The sequence below is a fragment of the Anthonomus grandis genome, chromosome 4, assembly GCF_022605725.1.
Source record: "Anthonomus grandis grandis chromosome 4, icAntGran1.3, whole genome shotgun sequence".
Classification (NCBI taxonomy): domain Eukaryota; kingdom Metazoa; phylum Arthropoda; class Insecta; order Coleoptera; family Curculionidae; genus Anthonomus; species Anthonomus grandis.
Window position 1 is genome coordinate 25290465 of NC_065549.1, and position 26528 is coordinate 25316992.

At 32.7% G+C, this 26528-nt stretch overlaps 1 protein-coding gene across 1 annotated transcript in view; it reads right to left on the reverse strand.

Annotated features, from left to right (window-relative positions):
* LOC126735621 (DNA ligase 1-like) overlaps nt 1-26528 on the reverse strand; it is a 62329-nt gene that overhangs the window by 34992 nt on the left and 809 nt on the right. Inside the window, exons 2-5 of the mRNA XM_050439678.1 lie at nt 25792-26108; nt 19074-19218; nt 18736-19013; nt 12327-12429 (exon numbers count right to left, since the gene is read on the reverse strand). Coding sequence (XP_050295635.1) covers nt 12327-12429; nt 18736-19013; nt 19074-19218; nt 25792-26058 — 793 coding nt within the window. The 5' untranslated portion in view covers nt 26059-26108. The remainder of the gene's footprint in view (nt 1-12326; nt 12430-18735; nt 19014-19073; nt 19219-25791; nt 26109-26528) is intronic.

Consider the following 26528-nt stretch of genomic DNA (forward strand, 5'->3'; position numbering starts at 1 on the left):
TTACCACTAACCAAAACTCTTTATTTTACTCTCGACACGTGCTTCGCGGTGTTTGCATCTTCGGGAGAAAATTAAAACTTGTCTAACCTAAAAAAACAGCCTATAAAAAACAATTCTAGCAAAACACATGTCGAGAGTAAAATAAAGAGTTTTAGTTAGTGGTAAAACTGTCTCGTAATTTGAGTGTTCAAGATAGGGTTAATAAAGTTAACATTTCTATTTATGATTTAAATTACCTATATAGATATTAGCTATACGGGAGGGACGCATCAAACTCCAAGTGAAAATAATTTTAAAAACTCATATGTTCTCATTCGATTCTCATTAATTTTAAAATTATAGCCTTATTAAAATCATATACATAGCTTACCCTTTTTTATTACAAATGCTGTACGTACTTATTATATGGTTCCTCACCAAAGAATGAACATTGACTTGTGACTACTTATTATTTTTGCGAAATAAGTTAAACCCATTATTACAGAAAGTTTCTCTAAACATCAGAATGCAAATGTATTATTATTAGCACGGTAGAGCTCCCGCACATTTCGCTCGCCAGGTCAACCAATATTTGAACGAAGAGTCTCCAGACTATGAATTAGGCACACTGGCCACTGGACTATTTTTGTGGAGCTGGTTTAAAAATGAGGTGTACAAACTGAGAGTCGACACGCGGGAGGCCCTAATTCGATGCATTAGAAATACGGCAGTGTTTGTCAGAGATAAACATGAATCACTTATAAAAACAACAGAGGTCCTTACCAGACGAAGTAGAATGTATTAAGTGGTTAACGACGGTATTTTTCCAATATTTGTTAAACGACGCCATAATTAAAACAACGGTTACATAGGAAATTTTGTTTGTTGGTAATTACGCTATTTTTGAAAACAATTGAGAATCGCGTAAGGACATATAGGTGTTTATTATTGGTGTTGTGTTATATACGTGTTAATTATTTTGACGTTTAGTTAGTTTGGTGCGTTCCTCGCAACTCACCTTGTATATAAAATAGAATGTTAACTAAGATATATGTATTTTTTTCAATTCTTTCAATCTTTTCAAGTTCAACCTATTAAAATTACATTTATTCAATACTATACAAAAAAAAAACATAATTTTATTTGTTATTAAAAAAAATCATGTCTATTGTTTAATTTTATGTATAATTTTTGTATCTTACAGTCTTAGTTTTATTCTGTTTAGACTTAGATCAGATCAGAAACATTTTGTTTTATTTTCTGTTCTAACTAATTTTATTTATCTATTTCTAAGTATATTTTTAAAACATAAAAATATTTTATGTCATACATTTTTGTTTAGTTTTTAAATAAGAGTTAGGTATATATATTTATTAGGCGCAAAGCCCGAAAACGACCAATGGATTTTTTTTGCTCAATCTTCGGACTGAACTATTTAAAGTATCCAAAGTTTGAATTTTGATTAAATTTCGAGCCTAGTCAGCTCTAGTATCTTCGATTTTGGAAGAAAAAACAGTATCCACTCTAAGGAAGCATAAAACTACCTATGTACATAACCTTACCCTGAGACAATAACGTTTTAAAGAAAGAAAGTTAGCACGAAAAGTTAAATGGTAAAAAGTTATATTTTCATATGGTGCTATAATAGTCGTACTGAAACTTCATTTTTAATTACTTAGTATTTATTTTCATCCATTTATTTAATTAATTAAATAGTTGGGCAGTTGAAATTGTATCGTCGTTTGTTTTTGTATTTCTTACTTTACATTTTGAGCATCGTTCAGAACTATAATAAGACAAGATTTACGTATCATTTCGTATTCGAAGCAGGTGGTGCCACAGCACTCTTGTGTACTAGCTGGAGGAAATTTAAACCCTTGATATTCCTCTCTGCTATAAATAATGCCCCCACTGCCGTTGTATATTATTTTTATTTTAAATTTATATATATTTTTTTATAAGAAAATGGATTTGAAAAAGCACGTCTACCTTTATTTCTTCTGCTTTCTGTGTTCTGGAGAATCTCAAAAATCTATCCTTTTACCATTTAACTTTTTGTGCTGAATTTCTTTGTTGAATCGTCTTAATATAATCAAATTAATGTATTTTTTTATATTGAATTAAGTAGCTGCTTATGCTTCCTTAATGAAAATGCTGTATTTTTCTCCCAAACGGAAGGTACTAGAGCTGATTAGACAAATTGTTTTTTGCTCCAGTGATTCTTTATATTGTTTTATTCTTTCCTTTGGTTTTCTAGTTGACCTGCCCTGAAGAAGCCAAAAAGTAGAAACACGTTTAGGCAGGTACCACCTTTACTTCTTTTGCTTTCCATATTATGGAGATAAATCTATTTTTTAAAATTTATAATCTTAAGTGTATTGTTTGTATATCTATAAGATACCTGCCCTATTGAATTCATGTTGCTCATATACTAGATGTGATAAACAGAATGGATATCCAAAGAAGCTAATAAGTAGGACCATCCAAAGGACGCGTCCAAATCAAATCAGAGACGAGGCCACCACGACAACCAGACTTCTACCCATACCTTACATTAGGGGTACATCGGAACAAATCCGACGCATTGCCAGCAAGTACAATATTAGAACTGCCTTTAGACCTAGCACCACTATCAGAAGCGTGGTATCAAAGACCAAACCAGATGGCCTGTTGGATACCAAAAATTGCGTCTACCAGATCCCATGTGAGTGCGGTGACTCATACATAGGTGAAACGAAGCTCCCCCTAGAAGTCAGAGCGAAGGAACATCGCAGCTGGACCCAAAGAGGAGAGGTTTCCAAATCCGGAATAGCAGAGCACGCGTGGCATAATGGACACAATATCCATTGGTCAAAAGCCAAGATTCTGCACAAGGAACAGCACTGGCGGAAGAGGAAGTTCGTAGAGGCAGTTTTCATTTTACAGAATCAGGGGATCTTCAGCCAGCCAAGCGTCGATGTACCCAACATCTGGGAGCCTCTACTCTCAGGACAGTGTAGGATCTAGAGAGAGGCGTGTCCTCCCCCCAACTCTTTTCACGGATGACTTTCCTTTCCACATCGCTGCACACATCTAGTATATAAGCCTATAGAATAGTAGTTTGCTGTCAGTTTACACTTGATAACGGTTAGAGATACTTACCAACCGAAACGTCGTGTTACATTAAATAAATAAGACAATGCAAGTTCGACAAGATGTTTTCACTGTACCATTGTCTACCACCTTCAAAAACTCTTTGTTCATGCATCGAGTTATTAATCAGCTTATACTGTATCGATATGGGAGAATTATTTCACAAATGCAATTGATATGTGCGATAAATATTTTTTAAATTTTCACTAGAAGTTTGGCTTTTACAAGTTTTTCTTTATCTCTTACAAAATTTTATTGCAAGTAATACAGTTAACTCCCTCTCTATACATTATAATCGATCCTCTAACCTGTATATTATATGTATGGTCGAGACGTGCGGTGTATTACTTTTTTCTCTCAGCGCCCAAGCCTTTCTTGATACTTCTTTCAACCGAAAATTTCACCATTCCTGAGCAGCAAATATAGACTTTCTAATACCATAAATTAAATGGTCGAAGCATTTAATAAGAGATCTTTTTAAAGTGAAGAATTGGCTCTACTCGTTCGTTCTATGGATGAATAGAGCTATACTTGTGCAACAGTACTCTGTTTGTTTCTATTGCAGGAGAGGTCCCTGGCGTGGTGAGAGTCACTTCCGGTGTTCCTCAGGGATCGGATATTGACGTTGTACTTTTTTTGCTCTTCATCGGTGATGCCATTAAATAATAAAAGCTTTGCTGCTTTTAAAACAGTTTTAGCTTACTCATGCGGATGACTTTTTTTACTGCAGTTACAACCGCAATAATAATAGACATAGGTTTGTAGAGAGACTTGGACTATTTTACCACGTGGTATAATAAAAACTATCTCTCATTAAATGTTTCTAAGTATAACCACATTAGAATTTTTATGTGCAAAGATCCTTTAAATTAAAATTAATGTATTAAAAACTCATTTGTGACTTAACTATATCACATTAATGACTTGGGAGTCAGATTTTGTAAAGATCTTAACTTAATTTTAATTCTAAATTTAAAAAACTACGCAAAGTCATAATTAAAATAATGGATAAATTCAATAAAAATGAAAATTGAATATATGTGAAAATTAAATATACGTGCAAATTAAATATATATGGTGACTCGAAAAAAAGATATAACGTCATTAATATGTTTTTGAAATGGAAACCACCATTTTTTAAAGCACAATCAGAAAGTATGCATTTTTTTAGAAAGAATACAAATGAATAATGGTTACATAACTAATTTTGAATGAAAAATGACGATAAAATGTAAAATTAAAGAAATACCTATCTAAATTAAATGTTGATTTTGGTTTTTTAGTTGTTGTTGTCATTGTCAAAAGTGAATGTATTTTGGTGCAATTATTTGTGTGTTGGTGCAAGTATTTCTATTTAAGAATACATTTTCAAGTGGTATTTATTCTTTCTAAGAGGCGAAAGGAGTGTCATCCTGCGTTTTATTAGTCACTGCACGTTATTACCTAGTGTTATTGTATGAAATGTGAGAAAATTAACTGAACATGAAAGAATCGAAATCTTGTGCATGATTATTGTGCATTGGTTTCGGAGATATGTCGCGTACTCAAAAGAAGGTAGTTCAATTATTTAATGCAACTCATCCTGATCGGCCGCCTATTAGCCAAAGTATGGTAAGCAGAGTTGAAGCAAAGTTTCGTGAATTCGGGCGTGTTCGGGGTACTCAAAAAAACTGATCGGGGTTCAATAACTAAAGAAGATGAGCTTAACGTTCTGTTAACATGCACGGCTTCTAATGTTAATTTATCGCGATCTACTGTGCATTAAGTATTGAAAGAAGCAAAGTTCCACCCTTATAAAATATTCCTATATAGCTCTTAAACTATCGGAATATGATTTTGATCACCGAAATGAATTTTGTGAGCAAATACAGTAATTATGTAATAATAACCATAATTTTGTAAAATGGATAATATTTTCCGACGAAGCAACGTTTACTCTAAACGGCCATGATTTTATCCTCGTTCTGATAACTTTGTATCCGCATTTGAAAGAATCTGACATTCCCCAACGTGATCTTTTTTTTTCAGCTAGATGGAGCCCACTGATTTGTTTTTGTGTCAGAAGTGGGATATTTGGAAGCCTATTTTAGTGGATGCCTTTAACAAGAAGTCAGGCGAAGATGGAGACTGAGAAATTCATGGAATTGCTATGAAGGAAGTTTGACGAGCAGAAAGTAGAACAGGAAAAAAGAGACCGTAAACAAGAAGAACGGGACAAGAAATAAGATTCATTAAAGACAATTAAATCTGACCTAAAGAAAGAAAATGAAGAATGAGACAAAAAACAAGAACAACTTATAAAAACCATGAAAGAAGACTTACTAACTTAAAAGAAAATCTTTAAAAGGAGCAGGACGAACGAGACAGAAAACAACCGTTATAAAAGTGAAGCCACCAATTTATATATATATAGATTTTGTGTTTTTACCTTTTATAAAAGTGTATGACCAGCATCTTTGGGATAATGGATGAATTTTCTTGAGTTTAATCTTAACCTATGCCTCAGAAACATTAAGAATGGGGCCATCTGAGGATCAGCTCAATTTAGATGTGTTGGTGCGTACCTTAGAGATGAGATACGGTGAACCCCATTTACAGCAAGTCTACCAGGCCCAATTAAAATCTAGGAGACAACGACCCGACAAAGAACTCCAACAGTTTAAGGCCGATGTTGCTCGATTTCGAGAACAAATTTCTATAAATTGTTTTGTTGACGGGGTTCGAGATCCAGATACTAACCATGCTCTAAGGATGGCTCAATTATTTTCCGGCTGTCACGCCCTGGATAGAGTTTGGTAGTACCGGGAAAAATATGCAGCTGTGAATATGAGATGGTGGTGGATACAGGATCAAGTCATACTATAGTGAAGCCGAACATCGTAGCTCACTGTAGGATTTCAGCACCACAAAATTTAATTCTGGAGTCCGCGTATGGAAAAAGAATCCCGATTCTTGGATTGCATGAAGCTACAGTCACCATTGGCTTAACAGCATTCCAACAGCCATTACTAGCGGTAGAAATCATGGAGTTCGTTGTTAGTGTAACAACTGGAGGAAAGATGGAGAAACTTTTTTGATTAAGACCATAAAAAGCTGCAAAGTATATGGTCAAGGAATTTTTCCAGCAAAGACGTTATCTCCACAGAAGAAATCTACTGTTTTGGTTCGAACGGTAAATTTAAAAGGATATGATCAACACCTGAAACAAGGAGGGAACATTGGCGTATGCTCTGAAGTTTTAAAAAAGTCATAAAAAATGCTGATAAAAGTGGTTATTCAAACAGATCTTTTCCCGTATGTTTACAAACCCTTTTTGAAAAATCTTCTGCCAATTTAACCATGGACCAGTGTAGTAAAATGCGACGTCTTCTTAAAGAAAATCAAGAGGTGTTTTCCTTGCACGATAATAACCTGGAAAGTACTGATTTGGTGCAATTTAACACTGGTGCAAATTAACACTGGAGACAATGCTCCGATAAAACAAGCACCTCGAAAGATTCCTATAGCTAAACAAGGTGAAATTTTCTCAATGCTTCAAGAAATGAGGACACAAAGAGTGATTAAAACCTTCCTAGTTCTAAGAACCTTCCCAGAGTCCTTGAACATCTCCAGTTGTACTAGTGAAGAAAAAGGACGGATCTACCAGATTTTGTGTAGACTATCGGCGACTGAATGACACTGCCAGAAAACACATAAAATTATTTTCCAGTTATCCCCTACCAAGAATTGATGACTTCCTGGATACGCTATCACGTTTACAATGGTTCTCAACACTCTAAAATCTCAACACTCATCTAAAAAGTGGATAGTGGCGAGTACAGATGCACCCAGAAGATAAGGAAAAGACCGCATTCTCGACTGGAACAGGACTTGTGCAGTTTACAGTCATGCCCTTTGGACTCTGCAATGCTCCAGCTACCTTTCAGAGACTTATGGAAACTGTGTTACGTGGAATGACTTGGGAATCATGTTTACTTTATGTGAATCGAACGTCATCATACTGGGAAAAATATTTGATAATAATTTAAAGAATATTCAAAAGGTATTTGTGAAGCTCCGAGAGGCCAATCTGAAGCTAAGTCCTAAAAAATGTTGCTTATTTCAAAAAGAAGTTTGATACCTTGGCCATGTAAAATCAGAAAAAGGTGTCAAGATTCATCCAGATAAAGTAGAAGCAATAAAAAATTGGCCGAGACCCACTGACAAGCACCAGTTAAGAAGCATTCTGGGCCCTTGCACCTATTACAGAGGATTTCGCTAACCTTGCAAAGCCTCTACATAAGCTCACGGGAGACAAAACGATATTTAGTTAGATTTAGACAAACGATATAATCAGCAGACTATGAAGAAGCATTTCAAGGGCTAAAAAGAGTACTGTGTATATCTCCAATTTGAACGTATCCGATTCCTGGACAAACTTTTATTTTGGATACAGATGCAAGCAATGTTGGAATTGGAGCCGTGCTATTATAAAAATATAAAAATGAAAGTCATAGGTTATTTCAGTAAAACGCTATCAAAACCAGAAAGAAACTATTGTGTCACCAGATGAGAGCTATTGGCAGCAGTAAAAGATATTGAATATTTCCATACATATTTGTATGGTCAACGATTCATTCTTAGGATTGACCATGCTTCTCTGAAATGGCTATTTCAGTTCAAAATTCCCGAAGAAAAAATAACAAGGTGGCTTCAGCGATTACAAGAGTATCACTTTACAGTAGAACATAGGAAAGGCGAATATCACCAAAACGCCGATGTTTTATCGAGAAGACCTGTATTGAAACATGTCAACATTGCCTTAAAAAGGAATCAAACCAGTATCCAGAGATAATTAGTTATAATCGTATTGGTCTTAACCAGCAGCCCTTCCTCGAAAGCGGGTTCCAGAAGTTCTAGAAGTTGTCCATGGCGGTGTTGGCGGAGGACATTTTAGAGTTAGTAAGACCAAAAGTGAGAGAACGGTTTTACTGGCTGAACAGTCATGAAGGTGCCGACAGTGCACGCAACGCTGAACGCAGAACGCTGGTGCCGACAGTGTGCGCAATGTTCGTCAAGCAAAGGCCCAAGAACCCGGACCAGAGGAAAAATAATGCAGTATCTTGTTGGTGCACCCTTTGAACGAATTCCCATAGACGTAGCAGGACCTTTTCCTACTAGTATCTCCGGAAACCGATATGCTCTTGTGGCCATGAAGTGCTTTAGTAAGTGGCCCGAGGTTTATTCGATTTCAAACCAAGAAGCAATGACAGTAGCTGAAGTGCTGTTCCAGAACTGGATTTGTTGATTTGGTGTCCTCAGAGAGATACATTCAGACCAAGGAAGGAACCTTGAGTCACAAATATTCCAACAAGCATGCCAGTTGTTGGAAATCACTAAGACCCACTCAACCCCCCTCGACCCTCAGTCTTATGGAATGGTTAAAAGATTTAATAGCACGTTTGAGATCTATTTAAGAATGGTGATAAACTCAAACTAACTGGAATACAAAAGTTGACGTAGAGACCAAAGACCGAAGACTTTGGACATTATTACTGGAAGACCCCACAAGTCTGAAACCCTTCAAAAGTACGTCGATCTTCTACAAGAACGTTTGCAAATTGTTCACGAACAAGCACGAGATAAACTTCACCTAGAACGTAATAGAATAAAATCACGTTATGACATATAGGCAAATTCTACCGATTTTAATCCTGGGGATAGTCTGGTCATACAATCCACGGAGGACGAAGAGTAAGTCACCAAAACTTAAAAGAAAGATTAGGAAGGTCCATTCCATGTTGTCACTAGAATCAACGGCGTCATGACTCAGGTGGTCCCATGTTGGACTCTGGAGGTATTGAGTTATCAGGGCGATCAAATTTGAGAGGGGCGCAGTATTTGAAAATGAAATGCGTTAATTATTCTCTTAGTTTTTGTATTATTTATTCGTATTCTGTAGTTAAAGTTAATTCGTAGGGTTTATTTAGGGTTCTACTTATGTTTGGTTTAATATTTTCATCTATAGTGTCTAGTTTTTAAGTAGTTCATCTTATTTGAGGGCCCATTTTGGCTCCAATTTAGATTATTTAGGTTATATTATCGTATTTTAAAGCCCTGTATTTTACATGTTATAGATTTTGTATACTTGCTTGCTTTGACTGTCAGTATTCTACTGAAATTATTAGTCTTTTTCCGCAAAAACAATGAAGAAAATTGTAAATATTTCGAAATTGTTCCATCGGGCTTTAAAAAGGGCGCGCTTCGTGACATTTGAATCAGTTTTAATTGTTTAGTCAGTTTTTACTCTGGAAACAATTAAACGACAGTAACCGCGATATAGCTTAGAGTTTTTTTTTGACGTTGACAATAAAAGTGTGCCTGAATTTCATTATGAAAATATTGTTCACGTATCTCTTATAAGTTATAGTTAAAAAAGCCACTTGACATTATTTGTTGTTCTAAATTGCTCATAAAGACCTTACTAATAAATGGTGTTTTAGGTTAAAATTTGCATTTTATACTCTTTATTAAAAGCACTGATTACAGTTATATCACAGAATAAACGATCTCAGAGATCGTTTATTCTGTGGTTATATTTTCAAAATAGATTTTACAAATATTAATGAATGGTATTAGTAATGCCATCTCTGTAATAGCCTCCCAAGTAACCCATAGTTCTGTTCTCTAGCTATTTCAAATTACAGTATTCTTTTTTTTAATGACACATTTAGTCTTGTACATTTCAGCTTCATATTGTACTGGTTGTTAATGAAATTTTATTTATACTCTTATAAAACCCGGTTCTGGACTAAAGAAATATTTTAGAATTTAAATTACATCCCATATTGATTATTCCATACTTTATTTAATTGTTTTATAACAAATAATTATTAATTGGGCATGTATAATTATTGTGTATGTTGTACTGTCCATAGTACAATAACTGATTTTGGCTTGACCATACCAGATATGCTGGTTGATTTTATTCGGACTGACCTATCTAATTTTTGTCTCTTTTTATCTTATGTAAATATTAGTTTTCTTGGAAGATAGCAAGAAGTTACTGGTCTACGGAAAATCGAAATTGAGTGTCATAGTGACACATATTTTCATTGCCAACTTCCTTGGGCCATAAATTTAGTTATTTATTTTTTTATGAAAGGTTTTATGGTACTTATAAAAAAAAGTTAAGTTATTTTCAATTGGCAATACATTTTGTGCGTGATAGCTTAAATACGGGTTTAACCTCTGCGGTCGTCCCTTTTTCCAGACCGCCATCATGAAGTGAAGAGTGCTTTAGTTCTTTTTGAAATTCGTGTGAATTTTACTCATATGGGGATATAATTGACTAAATGTGGTGATAGTAAATCAACTTTTTGGGCGTAATGCTATAATTTGTTTTTTGTTGAATTTACTGGCCTTTATGGCGATTTAAAACCTAATAATTTTTCACGTGCCCTCGAACATCGGCAAAATGGCGGTCCTGATTGGCATTGGCAGGGGACAATTTAATTAACAAGCTACTAGAGCTACATAACATGGATTTTGGACGGATTTTTTTTTGTACGGACCTGATTTCTTCATGTATGTGACAAGTGACTCCTGTGAGGTAAGACGCAGCCGGCTTCGTAGTACTACGAGTATATACTTGGGTTATATTATTTATTTTCAAACTACTCCTAAGATTTCAAATTTTCTCAGATTAGCTAGTAAATATTAGAGTAAACTAATAAAAGGGTAATTTTGATTGGGGAAGCTTCAACAGTTAGGGTTGACATTTTTTTTTTCTTAGGTCAATGTCCGTGGCGGGATATACCGGGCCATGTAAATTGTTAGTTTAATTCGAATTGAAGCTTCATTCCCCAAAAGGTATGGGTGTAACATAATTTATTTTATTTTGACAACCACAGTTTTGATTGTGTATTTTTTTTAGATATATTTCTCATAGATATATTTCTTATAAGCGTGGTCACGAATGACAGTGCACCATTCTGGAATATTTAATTTTATGGCACGTTATCTGTTGACAACTTTGTTTTTCTTGTAATTAGAAACTTAAATGTTGTGGTTCCTTATTACCAACTTAAATAATTATTCCTCTTAAAGATAAATAAATTAACAGAACATAATTCTCTGTGATAATCAAGACTTAAATAAATTGTTATTTTCTGTTGTTATTTTGTTTTTCACTTGAGTTGAGTAGGTTAGAATATCATAGGTAATTTGGAAACAATAGTGTATACCGACTTGACTTTGATTTTGTTTTCCAAGTTTCGTTTTGAACTTGCCTAAATAAATTTTGATAAATATTGGGCATCCTTTGGGATTATATAAAATCCAAAACTTGGTGGCGCCATACTGATTTTGACATTTATTTAGGTAACTCTTGGGTAGTTACTACCTAAGAAATTTTGGTTCATTTAGTTGAGAAAGAAGCTAGAACCCACATCGGCTTGAGCTAGCAGCATTGTGAAGGATTCCTTCTCTGGGCGTTTCAGGTAAGAGGGGTTAAGTTCCTTCGGGCATCAAACAACTTTTGGAGACCCTCTTAAGGCCATAAACCTTTCACTATTTTTAGTACTTCTTTTCTTTTGATTGGCTTGGCATTCATCGGTTCACCATTGCATTTCATTAAAAAAAAAAGGTATAACAATGGTGCAAAAACATGAATGGTTTTGAAGGGAATTAGCAAAATTGATCAAATTTTTAGTGAAATACATATTTTCAACTAAAGCGTTTTTCTAAAAATTATTATTGAGCGAGAAAGATAGGTTATACACAGGTGAGTTAATAAAGCATACCACAGGTCGAATAATGCTGTTTTCTTTGTGTATTTTCGGTAGACCATTTAAGAGGTCTTATTCAATCTTGTAAAAAAAAAAGTTGAAACGGTCTTTGTTGACCTTTTGAAAGACATCCGAATCCAATAAAGTTTCCACCTTTGCAATGTAATCAACATCCTAATTATCAGAAATCTCCTTTGGTAGCGAATATATCGTTGTCACTCAGTTTCTTGCTAAAAAATCTTTTTCAGTTGTCTAAAAATTTGATTAATTTTGCCTTTAAGATATTTTTAGTAAGGTTTAGAAGTAGCTCTACACCTTAAGTTAACAAACCTTGGAGCGACTTGAAAAGCATCAAAACATTTTTCATTTTGGAAACACAATTAGTAAAAAATGTTGTGTCTCTTTCAAGGTCACTTTTAAGTATTATAACACACTTAAATATTTTACCTTTTTTTACTTTCTTCTGTTTATTCTTTATTGCATTTTCGAGTTCTCGAATTGCCCTTACGCCGTTTGAATTCATAACTGGTTTGCATGTTTCATCCTCGGTCTGTAATAAATAAATTAAAAAGACTATTTATTTTTTAGGCAGTAAAGAAACAATAATACAGGGTGATTATCAGGAAACTGTATTGAAGGATTATAGGACAACCATGGAAAACGATAAATAGGAAAAGTTCATTGGGAGACACAAAATTAAAATATTTTAATAGTTTTACGATTTCCTGAATTATTATACTGTACTATAGTTATACCTGAAATAGATGTCAGCTTCGTTAATTTAAAACATTATATATATCATTGGTTTTTAGATTCTACATAAACATATTATTATATCGGATAAAAGATAGTAGCTCGTAAACAATATCCGATGCAGATTTCGATAAATTGACCTATGCTAGCTTTTCGTGTGCTTCACCCCTATAAACTAAAAAAGGAACGATCGTCGCCGGAAAAACTACAATTATAAAAGAAATGCTATTGTGAGAAATTAAACTTTCTTAAAATAAGATAAATTGACAGTCCTCCAAAAAAACTAAAACCATCAAACCAAAGTCTATGTTAATAGACCTAAAAAAAGACAGTACGGAGAAATAGTAAGGAAACTTAAGCCCGCAAATAAAAAACATTAAGGTAGAGAATCTTCCTTTTAAGTGATTCTGATCTGGTGTTCTGGAGTGGTCATGCGATTGTCAAGGACTTGTAGCTTAAGGATAAAATTATCAGAGCCGAAGCAGAATAAGAAAATAAAAGAAAAAGAAAGAAATAGCTAATATTGCTAATATATAGTAATTATATTTCAGCATCCAATCCTCTATATCACTTAACTATGTAGTACATCGTACATGCTATATCGCGCATAAGTTTAAAGAATTGTTTTCCTTTCTCACTCCATCCGTCCTTCAATATCCGTCCATCATACCATTCATTCGTCGTTTGTGCCTCTAGCGTGCATATTGCCCGACAAAAAAAAACAGATTTTTCTCCCTATTTTAACAGTGAAGCACTAATATTTCAGAACATTTTAGAAATGGAAGGTAATAGCCAGAGTAGTAGCTTCGATTCGGAGAATAACATTTCAAAACAGGATTTATTAAAAATGATACATAAGTTGAAGAAAATAGTACGTAACTAGTACAAGTACAACTCCACTAATCACTAAAGCAGGCCGCACACCTAAGATACAAATTTTGCGCCACAAATGCTTTTCTACAATAATGTATCGGACAGTATTTAACGCGCGCGTATTATTTAATTGGGATCCACACACCTAAGATGCATTTGCTTCCAAACGACATTTGAAGCCACACCGCATTTGTGTTTACTCCCCGGATAATCGACCTGTCCGATATTTGTGCGGCGTTGCGTGTCACGTTTTGAAATAAAGATGGACATATTACACAAACAATTTTATTTATTCAGGAAGTAGAGAAATATCCTCAATTATATGACCACACTTTGCAGGTAACATTCTATAGTAAGCTTGAAATTTCATAATCATCATTTAATAATTGCTTTGATACTTTAAAATTTCCCTTTTTGGAACAACCATTATTATAGGGATGAACCCAGTAACGATGTTTTCTTCGGATTTGCCTTAATAATTGCCACATCATAAAATCATCGTCATTAGAAGACGACGACATGGCTACAAATGGCCGTTCATTCGGAGTCTCATTTGTCTGTTTCTTATAAAAGCAGCGTTGATCGGTACCCGAGCGGCCCGACATACGCTTCAGGGCTGGGATTCTAAAATCACGATTTGACACGATTACTCGATATGACTGATTCTAAATAAAATTTTCAGTCGTGAGTGTCTTGCGGACTGCCTAGTTTTTAACGATTTGTCGACGACACGCTTGGGTATATCTTATACACCAGACGATATAGCTTCTTCCTTTTTTAATACGTGCATAATGTGACAGCATCCTTTTTTAAACGTATTTGTTTCATTTATTGTTTACCAATAGTCATACCAGGTTTTCATTAGTATATCAAGAAGCTTTCTTAAACACAACTAATAGATTTAATTTGACCCTATTTTTCACAACCTTCTGTTAATAATAGAGGCAGAGGAAATAGAGTTATCATTGAATGAGCAGTTTTAGTATGTCAAGATTTTATGCCACAGATTATTACCAAAGAAGCATTGGACAAGATTTTAAATTTGGAATCAGCGAAACTACTGCAAGTCATTGGATCCCTGGAATTTCCATGTTGTTATAGGTCCTATTGATTGCACCCCTGTTGCCATATTAAAATCAAAAGTGGATGAACACAAGTTTTTGTGATTTTACATGAATTAACTTATTATTTTCCAATGGATAGTGGTGGTTTTTACCGAAATTTTTTTATTTTAAAAAAATAATATAGGCATATATTTAAATTGACGTTTTCATCTGTCAAATATTAGGGAAAACAAAAAATATATACCAAGAAACCTAAATCAAATCGAATAAAACGAGTTTAGCCGACGATTGAAATTTAGAATCACCCTTGTCGTCACGACTGAGTCGCGATCGAATTCGAAGTCGTGATCGTATCGAGATCGAGTGGTGATTTTAGAGTCCCAGCCCAGATTATGACGACCGTTCTCCGCGCGAAACGAGGTCCATAATCGATACAATTGAGCCGGACGTAACAGATAAGCAGGAACCAAATCACAAACTGGGTGTGGATAAAAACAATTCCTTTATTAGAAATTGATATACAGAATGATGATTATGCGATTTTTTGGGGGATGATTCTAGTATATAAAATAAAAATAATTTTGAATTACATAAAGCTTTATGTACAAGGTGGGGCTACATAATGTCTTATGGCCTAGAAAAAGAACAAAAAATTAAAATTTTGGAGAATTATGACCTTACAGATAATTGCCCAGAGATGACCGCTCCACTAGTCAATCCTGAAGTTACAGGAATTCTTTCAAATCCTTATGTAAAAAGGGACGAGACTCATCTAAGCATTCAAAGACAGCTAAATAATGGCATAGCTGCACTTGGAAAACACTTAAATATTATCTTAAAAGACGAAGGAAATATCCCCAAAGAACAATTATTAATATCTTTGGGTGATTCAGGCAGGATATTTTCTGATCTCTCGGTTAATATTTCAACGATGAGAAGGAACCATATATTTCCTTGTTTAAATAAAACAGTTAAAGACCTTGTGTCAAACACCATTCCTCTATAATACCTTTTCGGTAACGATACAGGTGAAAAAATAAAAGAGGCAAAAATAATTGAAAGGGCCAAAAAGGACCTAAAACTAGAACAGGTGCCAATCCAGCCTTCCACTGGTAGTATGCCAAAAAAGAGCACTACTAGAGGAGGAGACATTAGTGGTAAGTCAAATTGCAGAAAGGTTAACTTACTTTTCCACCAAATGGAAGGTGATAACTACAAAGACAAAAATTCTATGTGATATATCTGGCTATAGAATACTGTTTGATAGAAAGCCCTTTAAGAATAAAGTTTATTCTTAAACTTTTCATCAATTTATTTCACATATATTCCTTAGGGACAAACCAAATGGTAAAAAACGATTAATTTTAAATCTTAAACAATAAATTATTTTAATAATGCCCCTTATTTTAAATGAATTTACATGAATACATATTATATGAATTTACCTGTTTTCTATTCGGTTTATCTACAGCCCCTTACTGTTTCATAAAAATCATGAAACCAGTGGTGCAATATATGAGAATAACAGGTATTCTTTATGTAAATTACTTAGATGATACTTTTATTTTGGCAAAAACAAAAGAGGAATATGAAAGAAATACATCTTTTGCTGTCATTCTTAGAATCTCTCGGTTATATGGTAAATTATGAAAAGAGTCGGATTTGCCCGTCGAGAAACCAAATATTTCTCGGGTTTATTTTTAATTCTACCAATATCACAATTGAGATTACAGAAAGATTATCAAATAAGTTGATGAGTCACTATAAGTTTTTTATTACGTTACTTTTTTGATGACACTCTCACTAGTAAGGGGTATTCACTATAAGGGGTATATATTTTCTTCAAAATGATCTTATCCCCGCTCTGATAACTTGGTATCCGGATTTGGAAGGACCCGAGATGCACCAACGTGATCTTTTTTTAACAAGTCCTCGTCCTCGTCACACTATGCTTTACCTGTTCGCAATTATCTAGATGAAGTTTTTAAAAATCATTGGATAGGTAGACGAAGGTTCATTGAATGGCCACCCAGATCACCAGATTTAACTCCCCTCGATTACTTTTTATATGGATACTTAAAAAGTAAAGTGTATGTCACTAAACCAGCGAGTTTAGAAGATTTAAAAGAACGAATACGCCAGAAAATTAGAAATATTAGTCCAGATGTTATTGAGAAGGTTCAAAAAGAATTTTTAAATCGCCTTGGTTATTGTCAGGTTGTTAACGGTACTAAATTCCAACATTTAATTTAGATAGGTATTTCTTTATTTTTACATTTTATCATTATTTTTGGTTCAAAATTGCTTATGTAACCACTATTTATTTGTACCATATCCTTTGTAAAAAATTGTGTTCCTAAAAAGTCCCTGTATATTTTATTTCCACGTAGAAAAACCCTAAACCTAATATTAAAATCGACGGGTTCGGGCATTTTTTTCAGAAACGGTCCATTTCATTTTTATTGAATCTATCCGCTACTTTACGGATGCACTGTATATGTATAAAGTCACAGTAGACATGTTAGTCCATCTCTTAGAAGGTATAAGGTAAACCAAAGTAAAAATTCAGAAAAAGTCACTATGCACATGCAGCAGTATCACAGTATATTTCATACTTTGTTTTTCTTTTTCTTCACGAAAAAACTGTTTTTTAACACTCATTTTTAAGCTAATAACAAAGTAATAAACTATGAGGTGAGTAAGAAACTAGCTTGGGATGTGATATGAACATGTATAAATCAATAAAGATTAACTTGGGTTCTACGGAGCAAAACCACTTTAACAGATCTGATCTACTCAGATCTCTATGGAAGATAAACATGTAGATAGAAAATAAGCATAAGTAATAGCATGTAGAGCGCAGACAGATTTACTTTCTCAGTTTCTTAATATTTAGATTATACAGAGGTTTTTTATAAGGTCAATCACTTTTCATTATGCACTCAATAAGAGTGGTAATGGAGATCCAGTTTTGAGTTGGCTGTCTAGTTTGCCGACCGAGCATAATCGGCAGATTGTGGAATAGTTTCTGAAACCATTGCGATTCCCGCTTTAGTATTCAAGGTTCTCATTAAGGACCAAATCTTGTTTTTCTCTTCACATAACTGATATTGTGTATCCGTCATTTAACTAGGTAAAGTTCATAACATGCTTTTGATGATAATATTTTAAATAGCTTCTTGACCTATTTTCATTCTTCTACCAGAACTCGTTGCCGGTGAAGAAGATTCATCAAGCATTTCCCTAGTATATACTAAATGTACTCAATAGAGTTTAAATTGGGACTTCTCCCTGGCTAAACCATAACTTGAGTCTTGTGACGAGTATGATATTTTTCAGTAATCGAGGTAATATATGGTTAAAGAACTTTATAAATATCCTTTTGTTATGGTTGTCATGTTAAAATATCAAATAAATGTGGCTTAAACTGTAATTAAACTATCTCTAAAAGCTTGCTTTTCTTGAGCTATGGTCTTTAAGATAGGCCTATTTTATAGGTTCCAAATTATTACGTTAATATATATTATTTAAAAGGAATCGGAAGTTTGCCTGAAGCTAAGTAGGTATATTCTGGGTATTTCTTATTTTTGGTATATAACAATATTTAACGTATTATAGAACCTGATCTTCTCTATTTAAAGTAACCCTTGCATAGTGTGAATAAGGTTCTTTTCCAAAAAATTACAAAAATTGTATGTTCGATGCAGGCTCTATTTATATATATCTAATATATATAATATATATATTTAAATTTAAAAATGCATTAATCGCCATTCTGACTATCTTTCTTGAATTAAGTATCTAATCTAAAAAATTAAATATATATGCTCCTTTCGTACCCTCTCAAAATTAAATTTTGAAAATATTTACACACATTTACGAATGGATTAAATATGTCACCAAAAATTTGTAATTTTTTTGGCAACTATAAATCTGAAAATGATTTTGTTATGTGGGTTCTAAAAATAATTTATCTACTGATGAAAAATGTTTGTGCTTCATGCATAAATATGAGGTTATGCTGATATATTTTTAGCTACAATTATACTAATAGCAATGCTTTAAACTTTTGAAGATGTGTGTTTATACTTTATATATGATAAATTTATAGAAAATAAAAATAATTATCTACCATATAATGTTATAAATTAACATAAGTTACTAACCGTGGTTTTCGTTTGTTTGGTTGTTGACGGGGTAGCAGATGAAGTAATGGCCACTGTTTTTGACCGCACCGAAATAGTTGTTGGTGATATTTTACTAGTAGTTGGGGGCAAAGTACTTGTCCAAGACGGCACTGTACTATTAGTTGTGAGAAAAGTACTTTTGGAAGGCAGCAGTGTTGTTGAGATATTTGTTGATGAGGCAATGGTGGTGGACTTAACAGAAGAACTTTTAGCTTGGATAGTGCTTGATCTTGGCACTGTGGAACCAGAGCCTACGTCTAAGGGAAAATCACTTTTAATATGAGAATTATGTTGGCCTACATTAATATCTCCTCGACTTGTTGTTAGTTCATCAGAAGCTAAGAGCTGCTCGGCAATCTTAAAAATTTCTTTAGCCTCTTTATCCTCAACTTCATCCGTTTTATTTTCTTCGACAACTGCCGATATCTGGCTTTCGATTTCTTCTTCGCTTAATGTTACTCCCTAAAAATTGTTTTGTTTTCATCATACTTGGGTGTACGCTTGCGCCGAGTTTTAATAAGTATTTTTTATATTATTACAAAACTAATAAAAATGAAATATCATAAAATTTGTAATTATTGCTTAACACCCAACCATCCCAAACATAATTTTATTTATTTTAATTTATAATTGAAATATATTATTAATTAGACGCGGTTCGCCTTACGTCTGACCCTAAAATTCGTTCTTAAGAAATAAGAACTCATATTTTTGGCCTTATGAATGGCGAAACGTTGAAATTGAACTTATTCCTTTTCAATATATTGACTATAATGAACCCGTATAGGTTTTATTTTGCTGGTACAGTATTTTGTTTTAAATTAAAAGTTGTCAAATGGCTCGAAATTTTCAAATATAAAAGCCTATAGTGGTATATGATATGTGTATACTTATGACGGTACTTTTTGGACAAAATCGATTTGAGTTTGCTCAATATGAATCAGCCTGAATAGGCAAGAACAAAGGTTAGGTAAAAATATTCAAACTGCTCCTGAGGCTCAACGGCAGTCTTAATAAAGCAAGTGCTTTGACAATAGTACGTCCGAGAGAAGCAACATTTTGGAAAATTTTTTTTACTATATAAAATAAATATTTTTAGATGTTAAATAGAATAATAAGCTGAATATTTTTGTATAATAAAAAACTCATAGCTTTTGAGCGACTTGCATTTTTGGGCTAGTCCGTTTTAGCATTTTTCCAGATAATTTGAGGTCAACAGCACACTCACTCGTGTTTAGGAACAACAACATTAAACTGGCCGTGGAAAACTTTATACTTTATGGCAGGTAGCCGGGACTTGATTCGATTTTTCATAAAATCAATATTGAAAATTAACGAGACATGGTCAACGAAATATGGCATCTAATTAGAAAATCTCTCGGCTTTTAGAATATACACACATTGACTGCCGATATTATGTTTTATCGCTGGGAACATTCGGCAACTTAAAACATTAAAAGGCTAGAACTAGCATTGTCGTAGAACTATGTGCAGTTCATTTGCTTGCAACATCTCTGATTCAGTTGCCAAATACTTATGGAGAAATGGCAAAAATCAGTTTATAATGTCATAAAATCTGTCAAAATAAGGCGCTTGCTGTGCTTTATATTGGCAGGCACAAATCAAAATTACTGTTCCTCTTTAATAAAATATGAAGCATTTTCTTTAATAACTTATGATAAGATATAAAGAAGTCATTATTCAAAGTTAAAAACATGCAGATAACGTATGTTAGAGAAAAAGGCAATAACATCGCAATGCCGTTCGATCTCATTGGTTATTCCACCGACATAAGGAATCTTAACTAGTGACGTCGTCAAAAAATATTGAAATGATCAATGTTTATTACTAATATATTATGCTTTAAATTATAAACAATATTACCGTTTATGAACACTATACGTTTTTCTAATGTACACTAATAAAGTAAAGGTACCTATCTAAAGCATTTTTATGAAAATTAAATATTTTATAAATATTATAGATTTCTTAATAAGTTTTTATTTAGGTTTATTGCTATAATTTCCTATTCTACTTTTATGATGACAGTTCTTCCTTGATATGATGTCAAGTATCGGTATTTATGTGTGAAAAGATCGGCTTAAATCCTCCTGCTTCAACCAACCCTCCACCTCCGTCCAGGTCAGATAACCTCCCTCCGACCACACCAGGTTCGCCAGTCCATGAAATGCGGCAGCCATGGTATTAGTATTAGTATTGTGTTTTTGTACATTTTACTAGTATTAGTTTTCAGTCCGCCTAGCTTTTAAGATCTATTATTATATATAATAAGATACAATTATATATAATAATTGTATCTTAAGTAGTTAAGTAGAAATAACAATCTATATTTTAATCTAATTTAATAAATGCGACTTTCAAAGTAAAGAAAAACACGGAACTTTACAAATGCCCAATATATACATAAAGGCGTTTAACAAGATGACATTTCGCAAGATGAAATCAGCTTTTGCTTGCGATGTTGCTATTCCAAATTTTTTAGAAGAGGTTTTAGGAATAAGAATGTTAATAATTTGTTTTTGCTTTGAAGATGATATTGCTACTTTTTATTTTGAATTCAAAATCTAACACCAATAAGTTTAATTAATATTATTATTGTTAATAAATAACTGAAAATTTCCTCCTTTAAAAATGTATGTAAACTTGACAACAGAGAATCGGTGATATATTTGTAAACAAAACACCCCCCTTGCTCCTGAGCACATATTAAACAAAGACAGTTGTTGTTTACTAACTCTAACCTTTCAATGTTTTAAGTTCTGCATGATTTTTGACGTCTTAAAAGTCTTTTATTTATCAGTGAAGTTAAATAAATAAATGATAGTTCTTAAGAATTTCCTCAACTCTCTTCACCGACAAGATCTAGACAATCCTAACTGACCAGAAGTAAAGCGGCCATACTTTTTAGTTTAGATTTTCTTTTATAAGGTTACATTACATAAAATACCAAAAAAGAAAGGTACAAGCAGAGTCTGTATTTAAAACTTGTTTTAAAAATTTAACGACCTACTTTCAATATTTTTTTAACAAAGAATGTGTTTACTATGAGTTAACAATGTCGAATCAGAGAAAAAATACCGAGCTTGCTATCAGAAAAATTCCAGTATAGTTATTAATAAAGGAATAGCTTCATTATGTATTAGTATGAGAAGAGTCATTCTAAAAATCATGTTTTAAAATACTGATGGAGCTAAAAAGGTAAGTTTTCAAATAAATATAAAGTATAAAATTTAAATAAAACTAAAAATAGAAAAAGTCAACTTCAAAATTCCAAGGCAATTCTGCCTACTTATGTAGATGTTTGGTAATTCAATATTGGTTGTAGAATATTCGATATTGACTATTCATAAATAATAAAAAATATGCAAATAGTTAAAGGAATTAAAACAAGCAAAATATTAAAGAATATGATGCATTTTTTTTAACGTAAGAAAACTCACTCGAGTATAGTTTTTAGAATTAATTTGAATATACAGTGCTTTCATTTCCAAAACGATCCACCCTTAATAACTTTCTTTAACTCTAGTCTAGAAATAATGAATATTTTATTTACGCCAAACTTTGGTATTTTAAATGAATACGGTGTGGTACCTACATCATTTTAAAATTCTTACATTTTTATAATAGATCATCAAAAAAAATTACAAGCAATTTAGAAGTTAAAATATGTGGTAACAAACAGTACATTTGGTTCAAGCAAATTATTTATTTTTTTAAGTAAAGAATGTGTACCGTTATTTGCGAGAAAAAAGAGTGTCTTCAAATTTTTTGCAAAAATCTTTGCAGTCTTATAACTTTGTATGTGTATTTATTTCATTTATATTTTTTGCGAAACCTACCTAATAGGTACAAAAAAACACTGCAATACCTTACATTTTTAAGGCGTTTAAAAAGCAGGCGATTTATTATTGTTAAAACTGTCAGTTTGACGCGTGCAATTTTTCAATTTTAGTTAAAACAGTGAGTTAATAAAATGGTGTATACGCTAGCCGAAAGAATAGAAATAATTTTCCTTTATGGAGCTCAAGATCGGTGTGCTCGCAGAACCGTGAGAGCATTTAATGAAAGGTATCAAGATAAAAACGTGAGCCATAAATACGTATTAGAATTGATACGAAAATTTGAAGAGACGGGATCGATTTGCAATAAGAAAAAATATGAAAATAGAGTTGTCGATGAAGCATGCCAAGTTGAAGTACTAGGACAATTTGCTATGGATCCAACTTTGTCTATACCAAAGGCCGCAAAACTAACAAATATTTCCACTGGTTCCGTACATAAAGTTTAAAAAAAAAAGTTCTTTCCTTATAAAATTCATATTCTTCATAAACTCGGAGAAGATGATGTTGATAGGAGAATTCAATTTTGTGAAGTAATGTGCCAACGAATTGACGACGATCCCCATTTATTGAAGAACATTTGCTTCAGTGACGAATCGACCTTTTTTTTAAATGGCCTGGTGGACAGACATAACTGTACTGGGATAATGAAAATCCGCATGTTTTTCGGGCCATACTCAATATCCCCAAAAAATTAATGTTTGGGCAGGGAATGTTATTTATGGGAATGAAATAATCGGGCCATTTTTTTTGGAAGAAAATTTTACTGGCGAAATTTATTTAAACCTTTTAGAAAATGCAATATACCCTTCCATCATCCAATCTATGGAAAATCAAGTAGATCAACATGGTGCTATATTATTGAATGAAAATAATATACATTTTCAGCAGGATGGAGCTCCCACGCACTACACTTTGGTAGTTCGAGAGTGGCTTGATGAAAATTTTCGAGAAAAGTGGATTGGCAGACGTGGTACAATCGAATGGCTTGCGCGGTCTCCGGACCTAACCCCACTAGACTTTTTTCTTTGCGGCTACTTAAAAAGCAAAGTTTATAAAACCCCACCTGAGAGTATTGAGAATTTAAAAAATAGAATATTTTTTAAATTCTCTTAAGAATGCAGAGAAATTAGCGGGCAGACCCTTGCCAATGTTCGTAAGGAGTTTGAAAATAGGCTTTTTTATTGTCTTGCTAATAACGGCGCGCATTTTGAACATTTAATAAAATAAATTTTTTAAACTAATTAAATTTGTTTTTCTACCCTACTGATTTACACTTTCATTGCTTCTTAGTCAATCAATTTTATTTTTTTTACAACCATTGATACCATAATGAATGCCCTTTAAAATAATGTATGACACCATGGGGTAGCCATTTGACATACCAAAGTTTCGCGTAAATAAAATATTCATTATTTCTAGACATTTTCGCTAACTATTTGCTTACACATTTACCGATTTCATTTTTTTTGAATAGAGAATTTTACGCTGCTTTCTATGATGTATCACACGATGGGGGTTCCCATTTGACATATTAAAGTGAGGTTAGCTGGAGGTGAGGAGGTGATTGACAGAACTTTAGTAAATGCATAATTAAACGTCCCCCTGTATATCTAATTTGACTTGTTTTTTTTTTTTTTTTTTTTTTTTTAAGAAAGTTATTAAGGGTGGATCGTTTTGAAATGAAAGCACTGTATAGTAATTGTTGCATTATACTAAGAGGTTATGGTTTAAAGACTAAATATTTTCCAAAGAAAGATGAATGGAATAACAAAAGTGATTTTCCTAAGATTGTATGACAATTTTGATATTCTGTAAGTGAAGCGAAGTGATTAGACGTAAAAATTGAAACTTATTTAGTATTTAAAACATTAAGTTGAATTTGACCTAGATACAAAAATTGAAATTATCTTTAAAAAAAGTTAATTCTGTTAGTAAGCAAGAAAGCAGTCTTCTTAGTTCATTATTTTAAGTCATATTATTTTAGCTATTACATATATGTATAATGATTGTCTACGATTATGTATAGTATGTTCAGATGGTTAAGAGGTTATACAATACACTGCTTTGATTTCAAAACAAACCACCCTTATTAAATCCTTAAAAAAAACAAGTCAATTCAGATATACAGGGGGATGTTTAACTTTATATTTGCCAAGATTCTGCAGTTCTGACAATCACCTCTTGACACTTATTCTTACACGATTCGCGTTCCTATTTGATATATCAAACTGAGGTTAGCTAGAGGTGATTGACAGAACTTTATCAAATATAAAATAAAAGGCGAATGTTTATCTAGATTGACGTGTTTTTTTTTTATAAGAAGTTATTAAGGTGATTCGTTTTAAAATTTGTTTTAAAAACACGGTAAGTTAAACTCATCTTATAGGTGCGAGCACCAGTTTCCAATAGAGGCTGCTCTTGCTGTGCATTATATTTAGTAGGGTTGGCGATAAGATTTGATATTGTGAGATATACAAGGTATTTCTAAAGCAATTTATCAATACAGATTTTACTTATATTAATGTATAGATTGTATGTTAAGGTACTATTAAGATAAACTAGTCAGCAAAATATTAGTATTCCGCTCTGACACTCTATAAACTATTATAAGTAACAATGGCATATTTGCATCGTCACTTCAGACAAGGTACATACTTTGTCTTCGAAAAGTAGGTACCCCACTTTTAAACGTTTATTTAGGAAAATCTAAGATGGCTTCCAATTATAGTTTTTATATCGATATAACTCGTTATCGAAATTATAACTAATAGATGATAGTTAGTTTAAAGAATGCTTTTTGGTAATAACTTCCCTTACTTCATATAATAAATAACAGCTAACAAAATAAAAGGAATGAAATAACGAGATATTGAAAAAATAAACAAAAACGCTTCCTAAAAAATTGTCCTAAACGAGACTAGGTTTTTAAACTGACGCCTCTGATCAGCCTGTAGAGAAAACGAAAATAGAATTGCGATTGCGAGAAGGCGGCTTAAACAGCGAAAGGATCGAAGTACATGTCTCAAGGTTGATTATAAAAATATCACTTGAGGTCGATAAATATATATAAGAAATTTCTATTATTTTTTAAATTAACTCATGGAACTAAATTCCTAATCCGTCTTATTAAATAAAAACAAATTCTTCAATCTTTTTTTGAACTAAAACTTACCTCATTATTATAAATATCGTTGTCAGAACCATATTCGTTACTTTCAATTTTTCCAGGTTTTCCAGGGCTATCATCTTTATCATCGAATGCTTCTAAGTATTCATGTTCTTCAACACTCTTAGTGGGTATTGTCACTAATGAACTTTCACTTTTCAGTAATTCGTCGGCCCTACTAAATAATTTCTCTTTTTCGATATCGTTAAAGGGTCCTGCAGTCTTTTTCGTTGGAGTTTGGCTTATAAATAAAGTGGTGGCATTCTCTTCCATTTCACTAACTAAGTCATAATCAATTTGGTTATCTGTTAAATTATCTAAAGCTGCAAATAAAATTAAAATTAAATCTTCTAATGTTAAATTTAAAATAAAATTGATTGTCTAGTTTATTGATTAATAATTCCATGACCTTATTCAATTTTTAATTTCTTTAGTTAGAAATTTTTAGAAAAATATTAGTTTTAAAATATTTATTTGATTTGCACTATTTAGACAATGCCTTTTATAAACACATATATTTTTAAATGGGTGAAATTCTTTTTCAGTCTCTCATCTTTAATATGTCAAGCATAATTTTAAGACGAGTAGTATTTTAGATTTTTGCAAATAAAAAAAACCACATAGAAAATAGACAGAAAAATGTTTATGACAAAAAAAAATTAATATAAATATAATAAAATTCAAAATACGAATAAAATAGTACAAAAACTAAGAGAATAATTATAATATATTTAATATTTATG